At 40.7% G+C, this 26,825-nt stretch overlaps 1 protein-coding gene across 2 annotated transcripts in view; it reads right to left on the bottom strand.

The window, feature by feature from the left end:
• Positions 1 to 26,825, bottom strand: part of LOC126253578 (protein O-GlcNAcase) — a 150,194-nt gene that overhangs the window by 79,603 nt on the left and 43,766 nt on the right. For both annotated transcript variants that reach the window (XM_049955003.1, XM_049955004.1), the window contains exons 3-6: positions 10,540 to 10,768; positions 3,871 to 3,975; positions 2,576 to 2,738; positions 703 to 984 (exon numbers count right to left, since the gene is read on the bottom strand). In XM_049955003.1, the coding sequence (XP_049810960.1) occupies positions 703 to 984; positions 2,576 to 2,738; positions 3,871 to 3,975; positions 10,540 to 10,768 (779 nt within the window). The remainder of the gene's footprint in view (positions 1 to 702; positions 985 to 2,575; positions 2,739 to 3,870; positions 3,976 to 10,539; positions 10,769 to 26,825) is intronic.

Genomic DNA, 26,825 nt, shown 5'->3' with positions numbered 1-26,825 from the left:
CAAGTGGACCACCCTGTTGCTGAGCACACTGCCAAACATTACATCCTTCATTTCAATGACTGCTTCACAGCATGTGCCACATGGATCCTTCCCTCAAACACCAGCTTTTCTGAATTGCACAGGTGGGAATTTTCCCTGTGATATATCCTACATTCCCATAACCCTCCTGTCCTCAACATTCATTAGTCATTGTCCTCCTCCACCCAGCCCCTTCCCTGTTCCCATTCCAGCATTACACAGCCCTCATTCCACCATCATACCCACCCTTTTTACTTCTCTCCTTTTCCACTAACCCTCCCCCTCACTTCCCTACCCACCAACTAACCTCTCAACTGTACCTTGCTGCCCTACCCTCTCTCCACCTCGTCCCTGAACACTCCCGCAGCAGCATTTTACCCTGTACCATCCTTATCCTGTTAACTCTCCTCCTCCCAGCTCCAGCCTCTCCCTTACCTCCACCTAGTTACCTCTCCAATCACGTGCTGCTGTTAATCGTCTGGCTTCAGCTGCCAGAGACTGTGGTCATGTGTGTGAGCATGATCAGTGTGTGTGTGTGTGGGGGGGGGGGGGGGGCTATTTCATACAACGGCAGCTTATTGTGTGATCAGCGACTCAGCATCCCTGGTATATGTTGAGTATCAACTATCCTTTTCATAATACAGAAACCTTGTAAGTCAATTAACCTGCTTTTTTTACACTTACTGAGGGATGAATCACGTTTTCCATCAACACTGCAGCGACTCCACTGAGCCAAGGTATGTATTGCCACAAAATTTGCACCATATTCACAATTAGGATTTGTCAGAACCCCACGCAACTTTGGTATAAGATCAGGAGATCGACCAGAATATGGTCCTAAGAAAACACGTTTCTGGTCATAGTCATTGGCGTGCAAGTTGTCCCAAATAACAGGTGGCCTTCGAAGAACATCCGTTATTTCTTCAATTGATTCCACTGTAAGCAGACGTGAAATGACTTTTGAACCTGCAACAGAGAGTAAAACTGTTTTACTAAAGTTACAATTGAAAAATAGAAATTTGGAAAAAATGACCATGTTTCAGTCATAATATACTAAGATCAAGTATCTCTGAGTCTATAAAAGATGTAATACGTTGGAAACAACAGTCAGATATACAAATATACAACATGTATAACATGAAGTTCTGAAAATTGTCCAAAACATGAGGATTCCATTCCTACATATCATAATTCAGTACAGCTTTATTCAACAATTGTAAAATACATACGCTACAATTTTTCAAATCCATAAAAAATTGGAATTAACAGAATTGTCCTACTGCAACCTTCAGAAAATTATGGATTAAATGAGTTTTGGTCATAATTTTTCTACAAACAGTAATTGTAGAACAAACAGAGTAATCACTAAACTGACTGATACTATACTGTAGTACAGGGCCTCCCAACCTTTTCAGCTGGCGGGCCCCTTCTTCAGTCGAAAATTCATGGCGGACCCCAAGTCAGTCAAGAGCACAGGAACTTTAAATTTCAGAGCAAAACCCATGGGAACTGAAAGCTTCTTAATGCAAGTACCATGTTCCCAATGACTCCCCCCCCCCCCCCCCAAAGTATCAATAGTCTTTGGTTTACAGATGAATGAAAACAACTTGAAATTAGCGATCCAATTTGAATTCCCACTGTATCCAGACACTTACTAGTGGATTTACTCGCTTTGTTCAACACACTATAGCCTGATTAATATTACTTGGTAATGGACATTTCGCACGTTGGAGCTGCCTTCCTCCAAGAGCAATCGACGTCACGTCCAAACTGTTCGCTGATGATAAGCTGCCGCCTGTGGTCTGTTCACTTCCACTGTTTGGCAACTGTTGTGTAAGGAGCGTGCATATTTCGTAACAGTCGTGTGTGTGTGTGTGTGTGTGTGTGTGTGTGTGTGTGTGTGTGGTTTTTCGTGAAATCCGAAGAAAAATGTTCAAGTGTACGTAAGTCTATGGGACTTAACTGCTGAGGTCATCACTCCCTAGTCTCACACACTATTACCCTAAGTTTAACTTCCGCTAAGGACAACTCACAAACACACACACACACACACACACACACACACACACACACACGTACGTGCCCGAGGGAGGACTCAAACCTCCGACAGCGGGAGCCGCACCAATGTTTTCGTTTGTGTTGCCAACTGTCAAATGTTATTGCCAAAGATCGAATTTTATTGCCAACTTTCGAGTGCTATACACGTTTTTCAAAGAGAAAAAATAGTGATGAATTTGATTTCAACATTTTTATTCAATAATCTTACTCATTATTTTACACGATTTGGTGAAAGGTGGCCGCGGACCCCCTAGAAAGAGCCGGCGGACCCCTACGGGGTCCGCGGACCACATGTTGGGAAGCCCTGCTGTAGTATATTTGTCATCAACATGTAAATATTATATACACAGCTTAGAAAGTTGTCGTCAGCCTACCACACACAACTGAAACATTAAAAATTATAAAATCAGTAGAAACTATTTTATCTTTGCAACAAACAATGGGGCATACATTTTCACAAGTGCATAGATCACAATGAAAATAATGTTAAAATCCAAACCTGTCCACATAATATCAATCTCAGGTGCCAGTTTTGCTCCAAGAGTATTAAGATATTCTGAATTTTGCACATTAGGTGTCGCTCTAGCTGCGCAGTACTGAGTGGGACATAACATAAAGCGTGGCTGCCCCAGGTGTTGGAAAACCTCATTACTGACAGACACCTACAAAAAAATTAATACAGACATGTAACGTGGCTTAACAAAGTAGGAATGACATCTATTTTTTACCATAATTTGTTTGAAGGAGGCCACAGTATTTGTTAACAGACAGTTTGCTTTGAATTTTGTAGCACTAAGCAACAGCAACCTAAGCAATGGAGTAGGATATATTCATTATTCAAGTGAGTCAGCTGAAATCACAAAAACAGCAATCTAAGCAATGGAGTAGGATATATTCATTATTCAAGTGAGTCAGCTGAAATCACAAAAACAACAAAACTAACCTCAAACCTTGATGTGAAAATGAGGCAAGAAAGCAATAACAAAACTAGTCAAGAAATTTCCAGAATGAAATTTTCACTCTGCAGTGGAGTTTGCGCTGATGTGAAACTTCCTGGCAGAGCACTTGTCCGCAAAAGGCAAAGGTCCCAAGTTTGAGTCTCGGTCCAGCACACAGTTTTAATCTGCCAGGAAGTTTCTAGTCAAGAAATTTGACAAGAGGTGTTTATTTCAATTAAAAGAAAAAAAGCCATTCACTGAGTAAAAAGTCCAAAACAGGATAAACAAAAGTCTGAAGAAGTATTTAAAGCATTTGGAATAAGTGGAAAAGTCAACTAGGAGTCATTCCCAGGATTTAGATTTTAAACAATGCAGTCTTTGATGAATTCTCGTGCATGAACTACACCTGCTGCATCTGAATTAGAATTCGAAGAAGGCTATCGGCTATCCTATAGCCAGTCAGTTTGATAACGGTAACTGGAGAAAAAACCAAATATGAAGCTTCGTTAAAAATAATAAATTGGATAAAGAAAAAAAAAGTAAGTACAGAAAAAGCACAGAAAGCATACGGGATAGGATGTAGATAAATAGGAGCCTTATGGCTAATGTCACTAAGTGAAAGCTACGGAAATAGAGACCAGACTGGAAAAATAGGAGACAAGGGTGTTTACAGCTGACTAGCAGACATTATAGAAAGCAAGAAAAGGGTGTACCAATCCATTACTTGTTTGGAGAAAACTGTAAAACGGTAAAATGATTCCAACAGTCATTTCAAATCTCTCTTTGTGGCTTAAAGTAGTAATCTTGAGAGTTTTTTAATTTGTATATACCATAGCTACATTTTTGTCAACATTACCTGTGCATGAGCAAAAGACTGGAAAACTTCTTTATCAGCTTCTGACATTTCAGGTTCTATATCATCAAACAAGAGTGCAAATGCAGAGCAACCAAACTGAGAGACCTGTAAACAAATGAAACTAATAAATCATTACTCACAATTTATCGCCAACAAAAGCATCATTCAATTTAAATTTCCACATAGTTTGAAGGATATAATTAAAGTGCATTCATCTACTAGTTCAAACAGTATTGCACAGCTGTTCTGTACACACATATTCCTCGATAAGAAAACAACATACTTGTTAAAACATGATTGTGTTCATTGCTTTCCTTTAATTATTTTGTACTAGGAAGTAAACTCTCCAAATAAAAAGTACTGAAAAGCGAAGCAAATACAACCACATACAGCCAGCTATAAATACCACATACAGTAATATATTAGTAGGAAACTGCTTCGAGCTGCCTTTCCTGAGGGCATAACAGATAAAAACATCAAATGTGCATGAAGTAGTAATCACATTGTCAATCAACAGGAAAAAGTTCAAAACATTTCAATTCAACGTAAAATTTGCTTACCATATTTACTCGAATCTAAGCCACAATTTTTTTCCGGTTTTTGTAATACAAAAAACCGACTGCGGCTTAGAATCGAGTGCAAAGTAAGCGGAAGTTCTGAAAAATGTTAGTAGGTGCTGCCACAACTAACTTCTGCCGTCGAATATATGTAGCACTACACAGGCATACTTTGCAGGCACAAAGATAAATACTGGCGCAAAAACATCTGCGTCAGTAAATAAATTTAAAAAAAAGAGGTTGAAGACGAGCTTTTTTTTTCTCCGCCCCGAGTTTCGACCACTGCATTTTCATACATTATCCAACGAAGTAAATACAAATTCTGTATTGTTCATCTTCGATTGTAGCAGCATTTCAATGTACTACGAAAATCCGACTGGCAAGACTGTTTGGGATGTGTGTCAATATGGCCAGCACTACGTTTTGAATTTTTTCCTACCTGTGAGAAGAGATGGTTGCTAATAGGAACTTTTACGAATTGTGAATCACATGCAGTATTCTCTTCACCATAAGAATAATACGAATATAAACATTTTGCCATGTATTCTTTCATGTTTGCTGCTATCTCATTTAGACTCTTGTCTGCCTAATAAACTACGAAACTAAGAGTGAGACAACAGCAAATGCGGAAGAATATACATATCATGTCATGTTTGTATTATCGTATTATTCTTATGCCTAATAGTGATACAGACAGAAATGAAGCACGGCAGTTGACTAAGATTTTTAAATCTAAGATGACTTTAATTTCTGCGCAGAATGTAATGCACTGGTACTAAAGAGGCGTCTGCAAAGATTTTCAAACGGAGAAAAATTTTCGCTGAACTCTCATTCGGAACATCTTTTCTCATACGCAGTCTATTATTTGGTTCTTGTTGATCATTATCAAAGAAGGCAGCGGTGTAAGTAACAATAAATAGCAGTCTCTTGCCATTGTTTCGCTAATGAACGATTCCTCTCTCTCTCTCTCTCTCTCTCTCTCTCTCTCTCTCTCGAGCGGCGACAGGTCGTAAACACTCATCATCAGAATGCGACAAACAATGCATGACACAGTACAGTAATGCATTTTCAGCTTAAGAGTGGTGTAAACACCTATAACAAAGAGAATGGCACTTATCAGATCAAAGAAAAATAAGCAATCACTTCAAAATAGACGAAGCACGTGAAAAAGGAAGGGTACTGTACCCGTATAAATAAGGACGGAGCGCCTGACGCATAGCAATGGCTACCTGGTAAAGATTAACTGCTAAGCTTACGACTCGAACCAAACTACTGTAGCTGTATCGTCATTCATTCGACCTAAATTGTGCCTCATCTTACAATGGACCAACTTTGTTTCGATTTGGAGGTGGAGTCTAAAACTTTTCTCTCCCCTTGAATTTCGAGTCTCAAATTTCAGGTGCGGCTTAGATTCGGGAAAATTTTTATTCCTTGATTTCGAGTCTCATTTTTCATGTGCAGCTTAGATTCGAGTGCGGCTTAGATTCGAGTAAATACGGTAACAAAAAAAAAAAAAAAAAAAAAAAAAAAAAAAAAACAAAAAAAAAAGGGGGAAAACAAAGCTGTAAATTGATTCAATAGACTGCTTTTGGGGAGGTATCTTTTTATGAAAGTAGTAACTGTAAAACACTTGCGGCATTTAAAACTATCCTAATTTACTGAGGAAACCACAGCAGTTCAAACAAAGACTTGAAGATTTTTTCTAAGCGTGTGTGTGTGTGTGTGTGTGTGTGTGTGTGTGTGTGTGTGTGTGTGTGTGTGTGTGTGTGTGTGTGTGTGTGTGTGTGTGTGGGTGTGTGGGTGTGTGTGGCGGGGGGGGGGGGGGGGGGGGGGTTAGTACCATTGCCCAAAAGCCAATTAAATTATAAGTACCATTATAAACTAGCTGCCTAAGGTAGTTGGCAGATTAGAGGCAAGCAAAATGTGTCATATCCATTGATATCAAGTACAATAAATTACTGCAGTGCTCATATCTGCTTTGAGTCAAAGTGAAACATGTGATACCTTTTGTTTCTATGATTTTTACAAGTAAGTTTAGTGAACACCAATAACACCAACAAGAATGACTTTTTATGACACATAAAGGAACGCTCATAAAACTTCAGTAATCTCGTGCTGCAAAAGAAATTCAAGAATCCTGTTCAAAATAAGTGTTATGCAGAGACTGTAGCAATAAAATTTTGACTTTATTATAATCCCTCCCACTGACCATGTCAATCAGGTTATTAATTTCAGTCAATGATGACCATCTTCAGACCTTAAACACACACACAGAGGTACTGTGACATACAAATATATCCAAATTACACAAATAAAGAGTAAGAAATCCATTTAAGTAACACAGAAACATTTCCATACCTAAGCAGTCAGTATAATAAAAATACTGTGTCTTTACATATAAAAATGGTGCAATCACAATGATTATCCACAAAAGCTTCATTACAAAGTTAATGTATCTACTCAGGCGTGAGAGCGCTGCCGTGTAGCTTAGATTGATTTCTGATACTGTATTTGAGTAATTTGGATATATTTGTAAGTCATCACTGACTGAAATGAAAAACCTGACTTATAAACGCTTGTGGTCTGCATTTGAAATTATAATAAAATAACTATTTCCTTAATTGCTGGAAAACTATACTGCGTCACACCTTGTAAATGAACTATATTAGCTTGGAAAGAAGCTCAGAGATAATCGGTCTACACATACAATGTCTGTGGAGGACGGGGACTAATTATGGTGTGAGAAACTCTCAGCTATATACACTAACCATGGCTTCAGAGTATGAATGTAGAAAATTAGGGTGTTGAAATCACGAACCTCACAAGGAGAGGTCCCCAATGGTGGGATCAACTTTTTGAAAGCATCTACACAGTAATGTACATTAAGATCCCAGGCACCACACACTGCAGCCATTCACTCTGGTGAACCCTCGTTTGCGAATAGTTGATGGAAATAAAATTCAGAATTTTGCACGACCTTCAATAGTGTTAAAAAGTATTGCTGTGTAGATTGGCTGTGTGCTATAATGGGGGGAATAAGGCTTTAACGTGTAGAAGGCTGCAGGTTCAAACCTTATCAAGTAATTTTTTTTTTATTTTTAAATCTTTATAAACTTGACTTTGATCATTAGTTTTATTGAATTAAGTCTTTAAATGTAATTTTATATTCTATTCCATTGTCACATCATTTTGATAATCATATCAACTTCTTCATTTGCACTCTTTTTTTTCCCTATCATTCTCTTTCCGTTTGAAATCTTTGTTCATGTGATTTTCATTAATTTTATGTGTTAATTTCGATTTAATTTCCTCTTTTGATTAAATCTTCATATGTGTTATTTTGTCTATAGTTCAATAGGAATTTAGGCTTTGTTTTAAATGTTTGTATGATGATTATCATTCAAAAAAAATGCACATTGCATAACAAAAAATACATTTTTGAAACCACAGCACAGTCAATATACAAGCATTGTTCAATAAGTAATGCCCCAAATTTTTTAAAAAAGCCCTTAATATACAATGACAGAAATCCTTGTTGGTGCTTCAAATTTGATGTTTGTTCTGTGCGCTGGTGAAGCTTCAAACCATTCTGGCAGATGACAATACAGCGTCAAAATGGCGCCTACATACGTCTCATGTTACAAGCAGCATGCTGTTACTGAATTCTTGTGTGCAGAAAAACAAACTGTGGTGAATATCCATAAACATTTTTGTGCAGTGCATGGCAATGCTGCAGTTGAAAGGAGTACAGTTGGGCGATGGGTAAAGAAAGTCGGGAAATGCAGAAACAGAGCTCCATGATCATCCACTCTCATGGTGTCCTGTCACAGCCACTGCTCCAGACATGATGAATCATGTGGATACCATTATTTGTGCCGACCAGCGTTATCACAACTTGACAACTGGCTCTACAGTTGTCGGCCAGCATTGGAAGTGCGTCTGCAGTGATCAAGACTCTCGGATATTCATAGAGGTGCTCACGATGGGTTCCACGAATGCTCACAGTGGACCACAAGATTCAAAGAAAGGCCATTTCATCTGAATTGTTGGAGTGTTCTGAGACCGACGGAGAGGCCTTTCTGTCATGGATCGTTACGTTGGTCGAAAGCTGGGTGCACCACTTTGCACCAGAAACAAAAAGGCAGTCCATGGAGTGACATCATCCTCATTCACTACAGAAGAAGAAATTCAAGACAATACCCTCTGGAGGAAATGTCATGGTGACAGTCTTCTGGGATTGTGATGGTGTCATTCTTATGGATGTGATAAAAAGTAGGTTAACCATCAATTCAGAGGCATATGTGAAGCCTAAACTCAAGAACGGTTCCCAACATGTTCGATAAAACAAGGATCCAGCAGAAACCTTGCTCCAACACAATAAGGCATGCCCAGAAACAAGTCCGAGAACCCGGGAACACATCGCCAAATTGGGTTGGACATCACTGCCTCATCTACCCTGACCCCCCTGGACTTCCACCTCTTTAGGCCGCTTAAAGATTCTTTACGGGGAACAGACTTTCAAGATGAGGAGAGTGTCTGTCATGCAGTGAAAACATGGCTATGCCTATAGGACAAGAGCTTTTACCAGCAGGTAATACATGCTCTTCCACAATGTTGGCATATGGCCATAGAACTTGACAGAGACTACACAGAAAAATAGGACATGGACAAGACATGTTGATGTACATTGTCATCAAATTCTGACTCTTAACAATAAATATTTCTGAGAAAAAAATGTGGGGTATTATTTATTGAGTGACCCTCATAAATAGATTATTTCATTTTTTGTTTTTTAACTGATAGATAAGTATTTTCAAATATTCTAATATCAAAACAAATAAATATAATTGAATTCACATTCACAAAAATTCCAAGTGGAAAAAGAATGGATAGAAAGAAATATGAGGGTAAATGAAGAAGTTCATATGATATTCAAAATGATATGACAATGGAATAAAAATATAAAATTACATTTAAAGCACTTAATTGAATAAAACTAATGATCAAAGTTATTTTGAAAAAGATTTAAAAAAGAAAAATAAATTTCAATCACCTCGCAAGGTTTGACCCCCACAACTTTCTGCACGTGAAGATATCACTGTCCACTGGATCACATAATCAATCTACTCATTACTACTTTTTTTGACTCTACTGCAAGTCAAGTAATATACCATAGTAGAGATAGTTTCAAAAAGTTTATCTTACTGCTGGGGATATCTCCTTTAGTTTCTATGATTTTTATACAGAAGTTTAGTGAACACCGGTAAAGCCCATGATTTTAAAAACTACTTTTTAGCACCATTATGTAATATTTACATTACACCACTAATGCAACATTTTTAGTTATTGATCCATGAAAATCTCATGGTGCTATTAAATTAATGAAATTTAGTGAACAATGTACTTAATTTGTCACTTCTAATACTTCACCCTGGCATCTAGTCCACTTTAATTAACTTAAAGTACTACAATTTTTTTCATTGAAGTAATCACCAACACCTCCTTCTAATAAGCCGAATACAATTCCCTTTATCAAACATGCTATTTATCACTGAACATTGTACATATGATATTGTCAGTTTCCCAGATTAACAACTAATTATACTGAATACATTTGGTTGCTTGAAGATTCAGTTACAGATGGAAAGTTGTGATGCTATGAGCCATATGTTACCAAGCCATAGCTTCCACTGGGTGGCCTGGAAGAAAGGGTAAAGTTTAACTTCCCATTGAAAAAGATGGCACAGGTAACAGAGCATACAGAGTTAAAAAAGGATCAACTGAGAAACTATTTCAATGCTACAGAAAATTCATTGCTGGGCATCAAACTGTACCTGTCTTTTTCCAAATAAGAGTACAATTCCTAATGATGTGTATTTCATAACGTAGAAGTTCTCAAAAGATCAAGCACATGGTACAGTAACGAAACACTGAACCTGCGCTTTAAAATAGTATTTTCAAATGCTCATCGGGCCAAAATGGTTTACCTAATTAATTTAAGGTGAATGCTGACGAACTACAAAGACTTCTTCAGTGGCATTATTTCCTGATATTGTTACTACTAATACACACACAATGCGTACAATGTGGTATCCTCTTGAGACATACAAACCTGTTCAAGTTTCCTCTTCAAAGCAGCTACCTCTTTGGCACTAGAATATGTTATGTCCAGGCCAGGAGAAAGAGCATAATAAAAAGTGATTCCATTTTCTTTTGCTGCAGTTATAAGACTCGTAAGATGTTCTGCTTCCTCCACTGTATACAACTCGCGCCAGTATGCCCTGTGTTTGTAGTCATCTTTTGGAGCATAGAGGTATGAATCCATTCCCCACTTTTTTAACCTGTAATGAGGCATTCAGGGTAATGAAAAATCAGAGAAATAACAATCTAATTTATTTCAGTAAAAGATGATGAGAGGAAAAATTGTTCAAGAGACATATAAGAGAAGTGTGGAGTCAGTGCAGTGCTATCAACAATCAGTAGCATTTGATATACATTTTCTGACCTCAAAAAACACTTTTGCAATGGAGATCATGACCATATTTCTCATAAGGAGTCCAGAAGTTTGCTTGTTCTAAAAATGTTTTGATCTTAAAGTTTATTAAGTAACCAATCCAACACTTTTTGATAGATCAAAATCTGATAGTAAACTCTGAGAGCAAGACTTGCATTTAAACATATGCATGTATGCACAAATACACAGTGTCCTACCGAACTAAACTGTTGCGGTGCTGCTGCCTGGCCCAGATAAACTTCAATGCTGGAACAATATAGTCAGCCAGGAGACTGTAACTGAGGAGACTGTAACTGAGTGTGTGTTTGAGGAGGAAATTGTCTGAACAAAGGGGGGCAATAAAGTATGTAGGAAGATACAATACTCAGTAAAATAGTCATATCTCAAGGAGGAACTGAGAAATTTTAGCTGTGGGCAGGAGCATGTGGGGAACTGTGGGTCATGTTTAGAAGTTATTTACCTAGTGGATCACTTCCATGATGGGAAGGAGCCTCCAGTCTCAAGAAAAAGCGAAAGAAACAGCAACTACTGCATAACAGATGTAAAAATAACCATAGGACTTAAATATATAATAAATCTGTTTGTAATAAGGTGAATTTTTTAAGCATTTAGTGACTGCCATAATAGAACCTTAAAGCTACCTCTCACAAAACCTAAAGAAATCCTGTTAATGCATTAGAACTATCTGTGGCTTCAAAGTTAGGGTATCAAAACTCATGGATGACAAGAATAAGGAAATTGAGGGTAGGAAAGCAAAAGTTGATACACTGAACTTCATTTCAAATGTTCCTTTACAGAGGAAACACCCAAGTAATGTCACAGTTTACTCTGCTATAACTGCAAAGATGAACAATGTTTAGTGTCAGTGACATTGAGTTAACACTGAAATCACTAAAACTGAACAAGGATCTGGGGCCAAATGGAACTGCTGCCAGATTCTAAATAGAATCTGCAGGTTAGTTAGTTCCTCCCATAACTATAATACACTGTATATATGTCAAACAAAAAACTGTCCCCAATGGTTGGAAGAAAGCACTGATTATGCTCACGTACAAGTGAGCTGCAGCTGTGATGTACAAAACTACCATACAGTTACACTGACAATTCATCAGTTATAGAATCTTAGAAATTATTCTGAGCTCAAATGAAAAGTTGTATCTCAAACAGAATGACCTTCACCATGTTAGCCAGCATGGATTCCAAAAACGACGATCTTGCCAAACTCAACTTGCACTTTTCTAACATAACACCCCGAAAGCCATCGATAAAGGGAAGCAGGTGGCTGCCATATTTCTTGGCTGCTGAAATGTCATTTTAATCAGTACCACACCAGTGCACATTAATGAGAACACAATTATATAAGGCAGAGTTTGTCGTGGTCTCTAGTCCGAAGACTGCTTTGATACAGTTCCCCATACTAGTCTATCCTCTTCAAGCATTTTCATCTCTGCACAGTTACTGTAACCTACATTGATCTGAACTGGCTTACTGGATTCAAGCCATGGTCTCCATCTACTACTTTTATAACCCTGCACTTCCTGCCATTACCAAACTGAAGATACCCTGATGCTTCAAGATGTGTACCTTTTCCTAGTCAAGCTGTGCCATAAATTTATTTTTTTCCGGTTCAATTCAGTACCTCTTCACTAGTTACTCAATATACATGTCTAATCTTCAGCATTCTTTTGTAACATCACATTTTGAAGGTTTGTATTCTTTCCTTGCCTGTCATCCATGTATCATTTCTGAGCAAAGGTGCACTCCAAACAAATACCTTCAAAAAATACTTCGTAACATTTAGATTTACATTACTTCGTAACATTTAGATTTACATTAGATGTTTTTCAGAAATGCTTTTTGTGTTGTAGCCCAAATGCATTTTATTTACTCTCTACTTTGATTACCATCAGTTAGTTCACTGCACAAATAGCAAAAATCCTCTACTACTTTTAGTGTCTTGTTTATTAACTTAATTTTTTTCAGCATCACCTGATTTAATTAACTTAATTCCATTATCCTTGTTTTGCTTTTACTGATGTTCATCTTATATCCTTCTCTCAAGACACTATCCATTCCATTCAACTGCTCTTGCAAGTACCCTGTTGACACTGACAATTACAATGTCATCGGCGAACTGCAAATTTTTATTTCTTCTCCCAGAACTTTAATTCCCTTTCCACTTTTCTCCTTGGTTTCCTTCACTGCTTGCTTGATGTACAGACTGAATAACAACAGGGAGATGCTACAATCCTGTCTCACTCCCCCTCAACCATTGCTCCTCTTTCAAGCCCTCTTTATTTAACTGCAATGTAGTTTCTCCACACACTTTTATTTTGTCTATCTTCTAAGGTGGACAGTCAGTAATGTCTCGCGTGTTCCTACATTTCTCTGAAACCCAAACTGGTCTCCCTGAGGTTGGTTTCTACCAGTTTTCTGAGGTTGGTTTCTACCAGTTTTCTCTGTCATCTGTAATTAATAGGCATTAGCATTTTGCAACCATTACATTTTAAATGAACAGTTTGGCAATATTCACACCTGTCATGACCTACCTTCTTTGGAGCAGGAATTATTATACCGTTCTTGATGTTTTATGGTTATTTTGTCTGTCTCATAAATCTTCAATACAAGGCAAAATAGTTGTCATGTCTGCCTCTCCCAAAGATCGCAGCAACTCTGATGTAATGTCATCTACTCCAGGGGACTTTTTTCGACCTGCGTCTTTCAAAGTTCTGCTAAAGTCCTCTCACAGCATCATATCTCCCACCTAATCTTCATTCATTTCCTCTTTCTCTTCCTATAATATTGTCTTCAAGTTAGTTTCCCTTATACAGGCCCCCTATATATTCCTTCCACCATTCAGCTTTCCCTTCATTGCTACATACAGGCTTGCCATCTGAGCTCGATATTCATACAGCTGTTTCTCTTTTCTCCAAACATTTCTTTCACTTTCCTACATAATACATCTACCTTTCCCATCATCAGACATGCTTCTACAGCCTTGCATTTCTTGTCTAGCCTTTCCTGCTTTGCCAGTTTGCACTTCCTATCGATCTAATTATTCTGTCACTAGTATTCCCTTTTGTTTGCTTCATTTGCTGTATTTTTATATTTTCTCCTTTTGCCACTTACATTCAATGCCTTGTGCATTAGCATATGAGGTATCAAACTATATCTGTGCCTGAATTGAGGATTTGTTGCTAGGGAGAAAGCAACGTGTTATCTTGGATAGAGGGTCATCAAAAGATGTAGAAATATCTCCATGCTTGCCTCAGGGGAAGCACTTCTTCATCATTACTGTTCATGTTGCATATTAATGATGTAATAGATACTATTAACAGAAATCTCAGATCTCACACGTTTCGCAGATGATGCAGGTACATATAATGAAGCACATAAACCAGCTATACTAAGACTTAATAAGATTTCAAACTGTGGCGAAAACTGGAAACTGTTATAAATGTTCACAAATTTAAAATTTTGCATTCACATAACACAAAAAATTATCAGCAAGTCACAAGTACAATCAATCAATTTGTTAAAGCATACTGCAAAGTTTCAGGAACAAACCGTTTGTGGGTAATATACTGCAGACTCCTGCACATCAGTCTCATGAGGGCCATGAAGAAAAGATTAGACTAATTACATTATGCATAGATGTTTTCAAGTTGTCAGTCCTCCAACACTCCATAAAATGCAAACAGAATGGGAAGAAGTCCTAATATATGTGGTCTTTAAGAATAATCTGTGCTTGGTGAGGATCTGTCAAACATTTAGGTTGGCACCATAAAACCTGACAGAAATATTTGCAAGTGCTTACCAATTTGAAGACTGAATATCCTTTGTAAATCTACTGATAAAAATATCTTTTTTTCCAGAAGTAATTTTTACATACATTCAGTTAGAACCATAAAGGCTACAATAAAAATAAGGAGACAAAATGACTTACCAACAGGAGGTGAAATTATACGTACCACTGACTGATATACAAAAGTGACTTGGTACGTCTGGTACAAAGCAAGAAAATAATGTTTGTTTCATGAACAACTCACCTTACCTCTCGACATAGTCTCCTTTCAGGGATAAATACTTGGTCTAGCGATCCATCAGCTTTTCCATCCCATCAGAAAAATGGATGTGTCAAATTTCACATAATATTCATTGATTGCAACTATCACTTCCTCATTTGATGAAAATTTCTTCTGAGCAAGCCTAAGTTTCAAGGTAGGGAACAGGAAAAGGTCACTGGGGGGTCAAGCTTGATAAATAGTGTGGATGAGGAATCAATTCAAAGCCCTATTCATGCACTTCCATCATTGTTATTGCTGATGTGTGGGATGGGGCATTATCCTGGTGAAAGAGCCCTTTTTCAAGTGCCAACCATTGTCTTTTTTCAGTCAAATGCAATTTTCAGACCTTCCAATAATGAAGCATTATGGGGGTTCAGTTACGGTTCTGCCTATTTCCAAGTAATCGATTAGAATTATTCCTTGGGACTCCCTAAAACAGTGGCTATCACCTTACCAGCTGACAAAATGGTCTTTGCCTTCTTCAGTGCATTTTCACCAGATTATGTACATTGTTTTGACTGCCATTTTGACTCTGGTGTGAGCGGATGGCTCCACTTTTCAGCAGTCACAAACTGGTGCATGAAATCTTGCAGGCTGTGATTAAACTTCACTAGACATTGTGTTGAAATGTTGTGCCACATGTACTTTTGCTTGAATGTGAGCAATCGTGGCACCCACATACACATAGGACACAGCTTCTTCATAGCCAGTTCTTCATTAACCCTAGGACTCACTCTGGGGTCATAGGTGACCCCAATCATCTTTACTATGGATAAAATAATATTTCTGTTTCTTGTAAAAATACAGAATTTTATGACTTTTACCACACAGTATTGTAGTTCTCTTACAAAAATTTTTAGAGCGCTTGACGCAACATTTAAAACAATAATTAACAAAAACTACTGTTGGGGTCAATTATGACCCCAGATAGATTATATGTAACATTCATAGAATGTATAGATTATCAACTATCAATCTCTTTCTCAGGTATTTTGAGTTGGTAACACTGAATACAGGTGTTATTCAGGTGTTACTCAGAACTAACCTCAAACTGGAAGTTCGTATGCACGTTTGTTGTACGTTTGTTGTTGCAGTGTAATTTCAGCATGGATGGAATACGTTTTGCTCCTGGCTATAGTGTAGAACAATCTATGGAAGACTTATTTCGTAGCAGTAGTGATTCAGAAGGTAGTGACGCCGAAGATGATGGAACAGAGACACAGGTAGACCAAAGTGATGAAATTTGTTTACATGAATTAGAAGAAAATGATATTCTTGCTGAAAATGATGACAGTGGAGAAGATGAAAGTGCAGTACTGGTAAGCAGGGGTCGGGATATTGCATGGAGTACAAAAGAACCATCAATTCGTAGATTTCCAATCCGTAACATACAACGATTATCTGTAGGTATTCCTAGTACAGTTAGTGTTAGCTCATCTGTTGACTGTTTCAGACAGTTTATTACTAATGGATTGCTGGATATAATAGTTCAGTTCACAAATCAACGAGGAAATGAATTGAAAGTGTCTGGAAAATTAGTTGATTGGCGTGATACAGACAGATGCGAGCTTCTTTCATTTTTAGGCTTGCTGATTCTGTATGGCGTACAGAAGAGCCGGGGGAAACCTATTGACGAATTTTGGGACTCTGAATATGGCACTCCTCTATTCCGTGCTACTATGTCGAGGAGGCGATATCAGGACATTCTGCATTCACTTCGTTTTGACGACCGCATTACAAGACTTGAAAGGAAAGAGAGGACTGGAAATAAGGCTGAAACTATACAGGAAATATTTGATTTGTTTGCCGTGCAATGTCAAACATCATTTATACCTTCCAGCAACATTACTGTTGATGAACATCTTTGCGTATACAGTGCGGTGCAGTTTCAAGGTCTACATTCCTTCAAAGCCAGGAAAGTATGGCATCAAGATATGGTGCGCAGTAGACTGTGATCATGGTTATCTGACAAATCTTGAAATGTACCCTGTAAGGAGTGGTGATGTGAGAGAAGTGAATCAAGGCAAGAGAGTGGTCTTAGATTTAGTGCGTCATCTGGCTGGCAGTGGTAGGAATATTACCACTGACAATTTTTTCACGAGCTATAACCTTGGCGAGAATTGTTGAAAATGAAGTTGACACTTGTAGGTACTCTACGTTCTACAAGAAAAGTAGTCCCAAAAGAGTTTATGCCTTCGAAAATTAGGGAAGAATGCACTACCAGATTTGCATACAGTGGTAAAACCCTATTAGTTTCGTATGTTCCAAAAAGAAATAAGGCTGTGCTACTCCTGTCAACACAACATCAATCATTTGAAGTGCCCAAAGAAAACAACTTGAAACGAAAACCAGAAGTAGTACAACTCAACAAAGTCAGGTGTTGATACGCTTGATCAAATGAGCTCTTACTATTCTGTGAAAAAGGGTACAAAACGTTGGCCATTAGCGGTATTTTATGATCTTGTCGATCTAGCTGCACTCAATGCCTACAGACTCTTCTGTGTTACTGTTGAAAAAACAGAGAGACGTCTTTTTCTAATGAAGTTGGCCAAAGAAATGGCAAAGCCCCAAGTGGAACGTCGTTTGAGTTTACCACAAGCAAGGAATAAGGATATTATTAGCAGTATCAAACGGTGTGGGTTTGATGATCTGTTAGACAATGGACATCCAGACGTAATACCCGACAATCAGAAGAGAAAGCGAGGCAGATGCTCCATTTGCCCCCGATCAAAGGACACAAAATACAGTTCAACATGCAAAAAGTGTAACATATTTGTTTGCAAGGAACATTTTGAAATAGTTACTACTTGCAAAATATGTGCAGATGACTATGGTACGGATTCCGGTTAGAATTATGTTTCCTGTTGAGTTGTTCATCACATTTTCTGTAAATTTGAAGCCATTGTGAAACATTTATGAGTGAAACAAATTATGACTTAGAGTAATATTGTAACTTCTGATATTTAATTACTCTGCCATATGTAATTTAATTCTACTATGTACATACCTGTTAAAAAAGCTGTGAAATGTGTCTAAATAATAAATAAAATGTAAACAAACAGTAACAAACGACAGTACGTTGTTCTCTGAATGATTAGTACACACAGTCAGTTATATATTGATTGGGGTCATGTATGACCCCAGATGGAGTACTAGGGAAATTTTAGCAGAGTGAGTCCTAGGGTTAAGGACATTATGCACTTGCTCAGCTGAGAAGACTAGCGTCTCAGCAATCTCATGAATTTTTATTCGGCGGTCTTCCATTGCCATATCATGGACTTTGTCAATGGTTTCTTTTATGGTGACCTCAATTGAACGGCCAGAGCATACTTCATTTTTAGTTCTTGTCTGACCACGTTTAATTTCACTAACCCAAAAGTAAATGGTCTTCAATGATTGTGCAGAGTCCCCATGAACTTCATCCAGCTTTGTTTTGATATGTGTAGTAGTACAACTGTTCAAATGAAAATCTCTGATAACAGCACAAAACTCAGTTTCCTTCATTTGCAGTCACGGTTGACAGAGTGATCAAACCAGATGGCTGTCAACAATGTACTGTATGCTGTACATTGTCCAAATTCTAGATATGATCCTTGGAATCATCAAGATTACCACCCATGATGACACAACAAAAATGTTACATTTTCTCATGGAAATTTACCAGACTTACCAAACCAACCTCATACATAAAATTACAAAAACTTTCCGAAGTTCCAGAATCATAAGTGTATTCCACATTATCAATGTCATCCTTCACTCTCATAAGAAGTTGGACACTGTCATCTGGGATTTTGGAATGACCTAGCTCCCTTTCTAAACTTCCTCAACCAAGCCTTTTCTCCCTGAGGAGGGACCAGCAAGTCCAAAAGCTAGGATAAATTTGATTTTTCTTTTTTTTTTCCATTAAGTACTTAGCACTTTGGCTCCTAAAGGTAATTAATAGCTAGTCATTCACCCCCACTGAGATTTTATGGTCTTCTCATCTTAATTGTCCTCTTATCTGATGCATCAACTTAAACAAGATACCTCAAGTACTATCACCTCCTGTGGATCCTATCTCCTCCACAGGAAGTATGGAATATATCACTATTTGTCCAGATGACTGTGAGTGGCATATCAATGGTAGAGCTACGTATTCCTTACTGGGGTGACAGAGACTAGAAAGAACTCAGCGTGTTCAAGGTGCTTTTTTTAAATTAGAACTGATTCAGTGAGTCTCACTTCACCTACGGGAGAAAGCTGCTGTGTGCCATTTCAAGAAGAAGTAAACACATAAGTGTAAAAGTCTATTAATTGTTGTTGGCACTTCAATGTTTGGCAAATAATGGTACCCCTTAAAGAAATGGTAACCATAAATGGGCAAGAACAGCAAGTGCACTCAGTGTGTAACCTGGTACCTCATTCAACACAATGATGAAGCTATTCTGGCTGCTACTGAGGAAAGAAGATGGAATCAACTGCAGACTGTGGCACATGCTGAAATGAACAATGGTTGGTTGTTTTGGGGTTTGATGGGGGCTAAACATCGAGGTCATCAGTCCCCTGTTCCAAACAGGCATACTTGTAAAAGGCCTATACAGTAAAAGGCCTATACAGTATACCCAGAGGGAGAAAACACCAAGGGGTACAGAGCTAAAATGAACACTGCAGCAACACAAAATAGAGGACACGTAAAAGGAGCAGAGCAAATAGTTGACTAGGGTAAAACAGACTACAGTGGTTGATGGATCAGGTAAAAGGTCAACCACTCAACTACAAACGAAGAACCTCCAGCTGGAAAGCATAGATAGAGATACCAACACAACTTGTTACCATAACAGACACTATTTTGGTATCCACGTTACAATTAAAAGTCGCTGGAGTGGGTGTAGCCTGAGAAATCATGCGAGAGTGCCCACACTAGAGCGAGTGATAAAACCCAATTGCACGGATAAAACGTAAAACTGAGTCAGCTATAGAGGCATCGTCACCTAGAATTAAAGGAAGTGCAGCTGGTAAATTGAAGGACTGCCGCAAGGGGGCTAAAAGGGGGCAGTTCATCAGAAGATGGACCACTGTCAGCCCTGCATCACAGCGACACTTGGGCAGGTTCTCACGACAAAGGAGATAGCTGTGGGTCAACCGCGTATGTCCAATTCGGAAACAGCAGAGAACAACTGAGGCCCTACACGTGCCCCTCAAGAATGAGTTCCATATGGCCGTGGACGACTTGACCATGCGGAGCATATTTGGCATGTTCAAGACAGGCCATACAGAGCTCCAGACATCGCGGACCTTGCGACGTAGGGCTGACCGGAGGTCTCTTTCCATGAGACCAAGCTCCAGGGGTGGCGAAGTGGTGGCCTGCTTGGCCAACCGATTGACACGTTCGTTTCCTGGAATGCTGATGTGGCCCGGGATCCACACACACGTCGCTGAACAACCACACTCGGCAAGAGCAAAAACAGCATCTTGAATACCGCGCACCAAAGGGTCCTGAGAAAAACACTGGTCAAGTGCTTGCAATCTACTCAGGGAGTCACTGCTTATGACAAATGACTCCCCACGACAGGAGGAAAGGTGAGCGAGTGCACGATAACGAGCAACCAGCTCTGCAGTGAAAACACTGCTCCCACAAGGCAGGGAATGCTGCTCAACATAGTCGCCATGGATGAAAGCAAACCCAGTGCGTCCATCGACCACAGAACCATCGGTGCAGACTACATCTGCATCGCGAAACGAGGCAAGAAGAGCCAGGAATTGTTGACAAACACTGGCAGGTGGAACGGAGGACTTCGAGTTGCAGGACAAATCCAAGCAAAGCCGCAAGCAAGGGAGGGACCGAAGGGTAGAAGAAGAGGGCCGGAAGGATGGTGGAAGGGGAAAGGACTCGAGTGACGAGAAAAGGGAACGAATGCAGACCGCGATCGGGAGACCCGACCTAGGCCGCCATTGTGGGGAGGGGAGTGCAGAAGATGGGAAAAGGAGCCTCCGGTTTGGGTGGTCGGGCGAGGCATGGACGCGGGCGATGTATGACGCGAGCAACTGTTGTCGGCGGAATCGAAGGAGAGGGATTCCAGCTTCTACAAGAAGGCTAGGCACCGGACTAGTGCAGAAGGCACCTGTCGCCAGTCTGACGCCACAATGGAGAATCGGGTCGAGGATCTGCAACATTGAAGGTGCTGCTTAGTCGTACACCACGTTCCCGTAGTCGAGAAGGGACTGGACTAAGGCCTTGTAGAGCTGTAGGAGGGTTGTTCGTGCAGCCCACCAAACGGTGTGGCTGAGGCAGCGAAGGATGTTGAGGTGCCGTCAGCTCGCGAAGATGAGGTGTCCAAGTGAGCTGAGCATCAAACAGCATGCCAAGGAAGTGATGCGTCTCCTCAAGGAGCTCTGGATGGAGGTGGACCATTCAACGATGACAGAAATGCATCGCTCGGGTCTTAGAGGCTGATAACTGAAAACCATGGTTGGATGCCCAAAAATGTACCTTACTGATAGCTCCCTGCAGCCGCGGTTCAGTGACACTGATGCTTGGGGAACTGTAATAAAGACAAAAGTCATTGGCATATAGAAAGGAACAGACCGATGAGCCCACCGCAGCCGCAAGACCATTAATCGCCGCCAAAACGAGGGGAACACTGACAAGGGAACTTCCCCATCGCAACCCCCTCAGATTTAGTTACAAGTTGGCACAGTTGATAGGCCTTGAAAAACTGAACACAGATCAATCGAGAAAACAGGAAGAAGTTGTGTGGAACTATGAAAAAATAAGCAAAATATACAAACTGAGTAGTCCATGCGCAAGATATGCAACACAAGGATAGTGTGAGATAAGGAGCGCCGTGGTCCCACGGTTAGCATGAGCAGCTGCGGAACGAGAGGTCCTTGGTTCAAGTCTTCCCTCGCGTGAAAAGTTCAATTTTTTATATAATCAACTTCGCTCTCCAGAATTCCAGGACATGTTCAGATTTGCTTGGACATATGCAGGATTTGACGGTCTACATACGAAAAAATTTGAAAACGTTAAAAACATATGTTTTGACAGAGCACAGGGAAAACTGTGCGACTGTGAAACTGTTGCATTCATTTGTTGCAGTTTATGTGACAAACTCTTAGGTTTTCAGTTTCATCACTTTTTTGGGAGCTATTATCACATCCACAAGAAAACCTAAATCGGGCAAGGTAGAAGAATCTTTTTACTCATTCGCCAAAGTGTACAAGTTAGGTGGGTCGACAGCATATTGCTGTCATGTGACGCACATGCCGTCACCAGTGTCGTATAGAATATATCAGACGTGTTTTCCTGTGGAGGAATCGGTTGACCTATGACCTTGCGATCAAATGTTTTCGGTTCCCATTGGAGAGGCACGTCCTTTCATCTACTAATCGCACGGTTTTGCGGTGCGGTCGCAAAACACAGACACTAAACTTATTACAGTGAACAGAGATGTCAATGAACGAACGGACAGATCATAACTTTGCGAAAATAAAGAAAAACTTTTCACTCGAGGGAAGACTTGAACCAAGCACCTCTCGTTCCACAGCTGCTCACGCTAACCACAGGACCACGGTGCTCCTTGGCTTATACTATCCTTGATGTTGCATATCTTGCACATGGACTACTCAGTTTGTATATTTTGCTTATTTTTTCATAGTTCCACACGACTTCTTCCTGTTTTGTCCATTGATCTGTGTTCAGTTTTTCCAAGGCCTATCCACTGTGGCAACTTATAACTAAATCTGAGGGGGGTGCAATGGGGAGGTTCCCTTGTGAGAACCGAGCCCTGCGGGACACCATTATCCTGAATATGAGCAGAGCTAAAATAAGTGTCAACTCTAACCCAAAAGGAGCGACTGGAGAGAAAATTCCATAGAAAAATCGGAAGTGAACCCCATAAGCCCCATTCGTGCAGCGCAGCAAGGATATGATGGTGCCAGGTGGTATCGTATGCCTTCCGAAGATCAAAGAAAACAGAAACTAGATGTTCTCGCCGGGTAAAAGCTGTACGAATAGCCGACTCTCGCTAGACTAAATTGTCGATCGCTGAGCGGCCCTGACGGAAGCCCCCCCTGTTGCTGGGCTAGGAGGCCCAGAGCTTTGAGGATCCACATGAGCCGCCGACTCACCATCTGTTCCAGGAGTTTGCACATAACGTTGGTAAGGCTGATAGGGCGATAGCTATCAACCACCAGCGGATCTGCACCAGGTTTCAGCACCGGGATGGTAACGCTATCCTGCCAATGAGTTGGGAAAACGCCCTCTGTCCAGATGCGGTTAAACAAGGCGAGTAATTCAACCTGACAGTGCGCTGAGAGATGGCGAAGACACTGGTTGTGAATTCGGTCTGGACCTGGAGAGGTATCGGGGCAAGCTGTAAGGGCACTTTGGAACTCCCATTCACTAAACGGGGCGTTGTATCGTTCCCAATGGTGCGTGCGAAACGACAACTGCATATGCTCAGCCAGCTCTTTAATGGCGTGGAATTCTGCGCTGTAGCCTGCTGTCGTGGAAATACGAGCGAAGTACTCTGCCAGATGTTCGGCGATGGCGATTGGGTGAGTACAAAGTGTACCCCGAAGAGAAAGGCAAGGGACAGACGCATGAGGGCGAAAGTCTAAAATGCGCCAAACCCGTGACCACACCTGAGATGGGGAGGTGCGAGAACCTATGGTGGCAACATATCGTTCCCAGCAGTCCTGTTTGCTCCACCGGATTAACCGCCGAGCCCGGGCTTGCAGCCGTTTAAAGGCAACCAGATTCTCTAGGGAAGGATGACGCCGGTGTCGTCGTAGGGCTCGCCGGCGGTCCCGGATAGCTTCTGCAATCTCTGGTGTCCACCAAGGGACTGGCTTACACCTTAGAGTGCTTGGAGAGCAGGGGACAGTTGCCTCGGCAGCAGAAACAATGGCCATAGTGACCTTGTCCGCTGCCAAATCAATTTCACCAGGAAGCGGGGCAATGGCCATAGTAGCGGAGGTGTAGGCTGCCCAATCAGCTCCACGAAGAGACCATCATGGCAGCTGGTCAGGGGGTTGGGATTGAAGAAGAGAAACCAGGAAAGGAAAGTGGTCGCTACCACAGAGGTAGTCGTGGACCCTCCAACTGAGGTATGGAAGAAGACCTGAGCTACTAAGAGAGAGGTTAATGGCTGAGTATGTGCTATGAGTCAAGCTAAAATATGTGGGAGCACCAGTGTTAAGGAGGCAAATGTCCTGCTGTGCCAAGAGAGCCTCAACGTTCCTATCCTGGCCCGAGATCTGTGCCCCACCCCATAAAGGGTGGTGGGCATTAAAGTCCCCCAAAAGGAGGAATGGCGGGGGGAGCTGGGCGAACAAGGCACCTAGGTCGGCAAGAGGGACAACCTCATCCAGGGGAATGTACAGGGAACAGATGGTAAGCTCCATTCCAGCCCAGATTCTAACAGCCACAGCCTCGAGAGCTGTGTGAAGTGGCACTGGGGCACTAGGAACAGTGGCAACAACATAAACACAGACACCGCCAGACACCCTGTCATATTCTACGCAGTTCTTATAGTAACCCTGGTAGCCACAGAGGGAGGGGGTCCGCCGAACAGGAAACCAGGTTTCCTGTAGGGCCAGACAAGTGGCATGGAAGTGGCACAAAAGCTGTTTCAACCCAGAAAGGTGGTGCAAAAAGCCACGGCAATTCCATTGAAGGATAATGGTATCTGACTGTGAAGACATGAAAGAACCGGGGGGGGGGGGGGGGGGGGGCGCGATAGGTTACGCCTTAGAAGCATTCGCCGCCACCAATTGCGAAGTAGCCTGATCAACTTCCATAGGAGCTGCGGGTCAAGCAACATCTAGCTCCTGAATGGACTCTAGATGCTCCACATCATCTTCAGGTGCAGTGGTGAACTCCTTTTCTGTCTCTATGTCCTTCTCCTTTTGCTTTTTCTTCTTTTTGGTAGGGTCCTGTTTGTCCTTTGGTTTATCGGGCTGGGTCATGCCAATATAAAAAGCTGTGCAACGATTTATAGCACACATGACAAATGACGTGGTTGCTTTCACAGCTGGTCCGGTCCCTGATGGGGCACGATAAACATGTCACAGGACTGGAATAGGAAATGGTGGGTGGGTGGACTGGGCAGGTCTTAAATGTTCAAGAAAGCAGGAAAAAGTGAAACTGGATTGTATTTTCTTCTTTCTTTCTTAAACAAAGGCTTAATTTCAACATATTTCAACCATTTAAGAAATGTTCCACACCCAAGTGCAAATAGCTTAACATGTTACTAAACTTAGAAGCATACTCATTACCTAACTTTGTTGATATTTTATAATAAAGACTAGATTTTAAAGGTGGACTAAATTGACATGCCTCACTGCTGTTAAGTCATGACACAGAATGAGCAAATAACTAAATCTCTTTACATTATACAAGTACCACACCCATGCTTAATATCGGAAGCATGATTACATGTAGTACCAAATGAAAGTTTTGACTGGACTGATGAGTTCTTGGTAGGATCATGGGTTATTTATTCTGAAGTATGGTTTGTAACAGAGCTGCACAAATATTCTGTTGAACTTTGACAACATTTCAGTGTGGCGCAGAGATTGGCACCTTGTTTTTATATGTTTAATGTTGTAAAATTGTGTAATTTACAAAAAGAAAAAAAGTGTAGTATCTATGACTACAATATCAATGAGTCACAACTGGAATCGATCAACTCATACGAATACCTGGGTGTATCATTTTGCATGGATATGAAATGAAACAATCACATAGGCATAGTCATAGTAAAGTAGGTGGCAGTCATCAGTTCATTCATAGAAAACTAGGGAAATGCTATCTGCAAAGAGAATCACATATAAAATACTAGTGTGACTCATCCTAAAATACTGCTCAAGTGGGAGGAACCCACATCAAATAGGACTAACAAGGGATAGTGAATGTATACCGTGAAGGCAGCACGAATTGTCAAGGTTTGTTCGACCCATGGCAGAGTGTCACGGAGATGCCAAGAAACTGAAATGACAGACGCTTGAAGATAGATGCAAACTTTCCCATGGAAGTCCACATATCAAGTTTTGAGAAACAGTATTTAATAAAGAATCTAAGAACATTCTACTAACCCTTAAGTACTGTTACCATAGGGACCGCAAGGACAAGATTAGACTAATTAAGTGCGCACATATGATGATTTTAGGTGAGGGGCATTCAACATCATGGTCATCAGCACCCGGACGAAAAGTCAGCATGCCAATCTCATGCATGCATACGAAGACTGTCCCCACATGCAGAGCAGTTTATGATGCACTGAAGTCTGACTCCCTTCCCCGCCAATTTAAGGATGAAACCTGACAGTTCACAAAACGTCACACTCTTCTAACACTGGAATCAGTTTCGGCGAGAATGGTGGGCATATCTCCATCAAGACTGAGGGCTGCCCTGATATCAGCATACAAGACACACATTGCCAAAATACACTGAACTAAGAGTGGCACGTCACAAACTTCACAGAATGGTAGATGCTCCTGCTGGAGGAGGAAGCCACATGTTGAAGGGCTATGTCCAATGTGCAGCCTGGTAAACAGAACCCCCTTCCAATGGTGAGGCTGACATGAAGTCCACCATGCCTGTGTGGTCGATTTGAGCAACCACACTGTTTCCTGTCACCTTCAACTATTCAGTATCCCACTGATGCAAGATGGGTCTGTCAGAAAATGAATGACGATGTGCAATGGGATGGGACATTGATGGATAACATCCCAACATGCTCCATTGGCCACTTTGTCGGCCATGTCATTTCCGTGTATCCTGATGTGGCCAGCTACCAAGCAAAATATCACCTCCTTGACACGGTGTTGGAG

This window comes from Schistocerca nitens, chromosome 4 (assembly GCF_023898315.1).
Source record: "Schistocerca nitens isolate TAMUIC-IGC-003100 chromosome 4, iqSchNite1.1, whole genome shotgun sequence".
NCBI lineage: Eukaryota > Metazoa > Arthropoda > Insecta > Orthoptera > Acrididae > Schistocerca > Schistocerca nitens.
Note: the sequence above shows the minus strand (reverse complement) of the source record. Positions and strands in the feature narration are given on the sequence as shown.